We start from the raw sequence: 3160 nt of genomic DNA on the forward strand, positions 1-3160 counted from the left end.
TCCTGCCCAAGCCCTTGAATACACGAGTACTGTGCATGTGCTGTGTTCTGCCATAAGTGCAGCACGCCATTTCTTTTAACCCTCTGTTATCTGCCCTATTCCTCACTACTTCATGACTCATATTCATCTCTAGCCTATCTCAGCTAGATGTACATTCTTAGGTTTGCCCTCTGGATTTATTACTGAGCTAGGTAACATAACACACGTTGCTTTCACTGCCACAGGTCGAATCAAGTCTGAGGTTACTACAGTTACCGCCCAAAACTCAAGTGACGTCATAAACGCGCGTTATTTTGAATCCCCACGTCCGTCCCGCCGTAGACGTGCCATCATCACGTGACATTCCCCTTTGAAGCCTGGGCGTGTCGCCTCGAGGACTACGCATGCGTCGTATGTAGCCCTACCAACCCACTACGCAGGCGCCAGTGGGCGGAGCCGGCACCGGCTCATTCTAGTGACTCGGAAGCGGCCCCTCCTTATCAGTGGCGGCGCCGGGATTGAGGCCCCTCCTTCCACCAGCACCTCAGTCCTCCCTCTCAGTCCAGCACCGGAAGCTAGTGACTGGCGATATCCGGCCGGAGTGAGCGCACTGGGGACCGGCCTGCTTGTCCCGGGCACCTTCTCATGGTAACTGTCTCCCAGGCTTTCCGAAGTCGCGGCATTACCTCAGCGCCCACCTAACAGACTGTCCGGTCTGGGGAGAGTAGAAGAACTTGGGACTGAGGCGGCATTAAGGGGTGTCCTGACTTTCCCGGAGTGCCCCATCTGACAGAGGGGTAACTAGCAGTGTCCAGCAGGGAGCACCTCACACAGGGGTCGCACTGAAGCTCTGAGTAGCCGGCACCTGGTCAGGAGCACCGTGTATGTGTGCAGTGCCTCACCCTACACCCTGTGGAGCCGAGAACCTCACCCAGGGCAGTCACTCTACATCAGCCTGTGACAGGAACCTCACCTGGAGCTAACCCAACAACTTGCCACATAGTGACCCACAGAGTGGGCACCGAACACCTTATACAAGGGGCATCACCAGCTTCTTGGACAGCATATAGGAACTTAAAGAATTTCCTAAAAAAGACCAGTTTATTCCATTTAAGATCAGTGAGCTGTCAGTGGCCACCATCTGCTACAGAGTCCTCCATAGCTGACCTAACCCATAGTCACTCCAGGGTAATCTGCTGGCACCCTGGTATACCTGCCTGTCACAATGGACACTTTGAGCTGCGGAATTTAGTCATTTGACCTCATACTTAACCAAAAGCAAACCTAGCACTTTGCAGTTTTCTAAAGCAAAGTTTTGCTTGGATACAACGTTTCCAGAGGACATTTGACAATCCAAGGATCTTGTACCAGTATTGGATACGCCCAATTTCTTATTTCCATTAAGTCATATTTAATGCTCCAGCATGGGCAAGGTTCTTTCCAAGATTTTTGGCAACAAAGAAATGCGGATCCTGATGCTGGGACTGGACGCAGCTGGTAAAACCACCATCCTGTACAAACTGAAGCTGGGCCAGTCTGTCACTACCATCCCGACCGTGGGGTTCAATGTGGAGACTGTAACTTATAAGAATGTCAAATTCAATGTTTGGGATGTAGGGGGCCAAGACAAGATTCGACCTCTATGGCGGCACTATTACACCGGGACCCAAGGGCTCATCTTTGTGGTGGACTGCGCTGACCGGGACCGTATTGATGAGGCTAGACAGGAACTTCATCGTATTATTAATGACAGGGAAATGAGGGACGCCATCATCCTAATATTTGCCAATAAGCAAGATCTTCCGGATGCCATGAAACCGCACGAGATTCAGGAGAAACTTGGCCTGACCCGGATCAGGGATAGAAATTGGTATGTGCAGCCATCCTGTGCTACTAGTGGGGACGGTCTCTACGAAGGACTCACGTGGTTAACTTCCAACTACAAGTCCTAATGACAATTAGAAGATCCATTGCGGTTTTATGATATTACTTCTCCGAAGAGTATATTGGTAGAAAGTAATGTCCCAGGATTATGCTGATCTTACCGATCGTCACGTTAAATTACAGAGAATGGGCTGGAATATGTTATATATAAATATATACTTTATTTTTCTTTCTTGCTCTGCTTTAGGTTTCTGACCTCAGAAATTTTCCAGATACAGAATTAAACATGACTTAAGAATCGAGATGCAGGATGTGGGAGATTCCTTCTCTGCTGTGCCCAAAGTTAAGGGTTTGAGGGTTAAACGCTAACTTCTCTGCTTCCTTTTTTTCTTTCCCTGTTTTTGTTGTAGTTTCTGCATTCATACAGGGTATGTCGCTAGGTCTCTTTCCACTAGTAAACGTTAAAGAATATTCTCTAAAAATCACATGGCAGTCTTGTCTTTTATATCAAGACTTTTTAATAAGGGTTCTGCTAGCTAGCATTTAACAAATTACTTCTAAATTGTGTTTTTCGTTTTTTGGTTTTTTTAATATATATATAATACTTCTATATTTAATGCTTACATGATTATTAGACCTTCAAATCCGTTGCTGATTATTGGTGCAAAATAAATATTTAGCGTTCCATCTATGGTGATGACATTCAGATGTCGGTGATGAGTGTCACGACGCATGCATGAGTAAGCTGAATGCAGAAAAAAAAAAAAAAGTTTCTCCTAATTGATTTTTAGCCAGAAATAACAGGAAGACTGTGGCATTGACAAGTATCAGCGTCCAGTGTCTCCTGTACCTGTTATCTACTTCATAAGAAGAAATATCTGGGTTTTGTATATAGAGGTCCATTCACATGTAGCAATACTTTCCAATTATGCAAAGCACAAGTTTGTAATTCAATGCAAATTGCAAAGCTTTCTCGGACGCTTGATAATCAGCCTCCTGCCTGATTTCTGTGTTATAAGGTACTTTACTCCAAAGCGTCTGAATCTATATGCATTTATTAATAAATACACATATTATTTCTCTACCCTCATAGTGTACAGTACGCTTCTTTTCAGCTTTCTTTCATGTATGGTGTGAACAGCGCAGGTGTCTTGGAAGTCCTGAAAGTTGACACTTCCTGTATGTTGGCAAGTGAGCATACCTCTTGAGAAATAATGCAGAAAAAGGGAAGATGATAGTCTTAATTGTGTTCTTTTACTCACTGGATGCAATCTTGGCTCCTCTGGCCTATTAATTT

General features: G+C 45.2%; 1 protein-coding gene across 1 annotated transcript; it reads left to right on the top strand.

Moving 5' to 3' along the window:
- Positions 1–442: 442 nt before the first annotated feature.
- On the top strand, positions 443–2947 carry ARF6 (ARF GTPase 6). Its single transcript, XM_075282574.1, has one exon. It carries the CDS (start codon positions 1404–1406, stop codon positions 1929–1931), a length of 528 nt encoding a protein of 175 aa, XP_075138675.1. The 5' UTR covers positions 443–1403; the 3' UTR covers positions 1932–2947.
- Positions 2948–3160: the final 213 nt, after the last annotated feature.

This window comes from Leptodactylus fuscus, chromosome 7 (genome assembly GCF_031893055.1).
Source record: "Leptodactylus fuscus isolate aLepFus1 chromosome 7, aLepFus1.hap2, whole genome shotgun sequence".
NCBI classification, from domain to species: Eukaryota; Metazoa; Chordata; class Amphibia; order Anura; family Leptodactylidae; genus Leptodactylus; species Leptodactylus fuscus.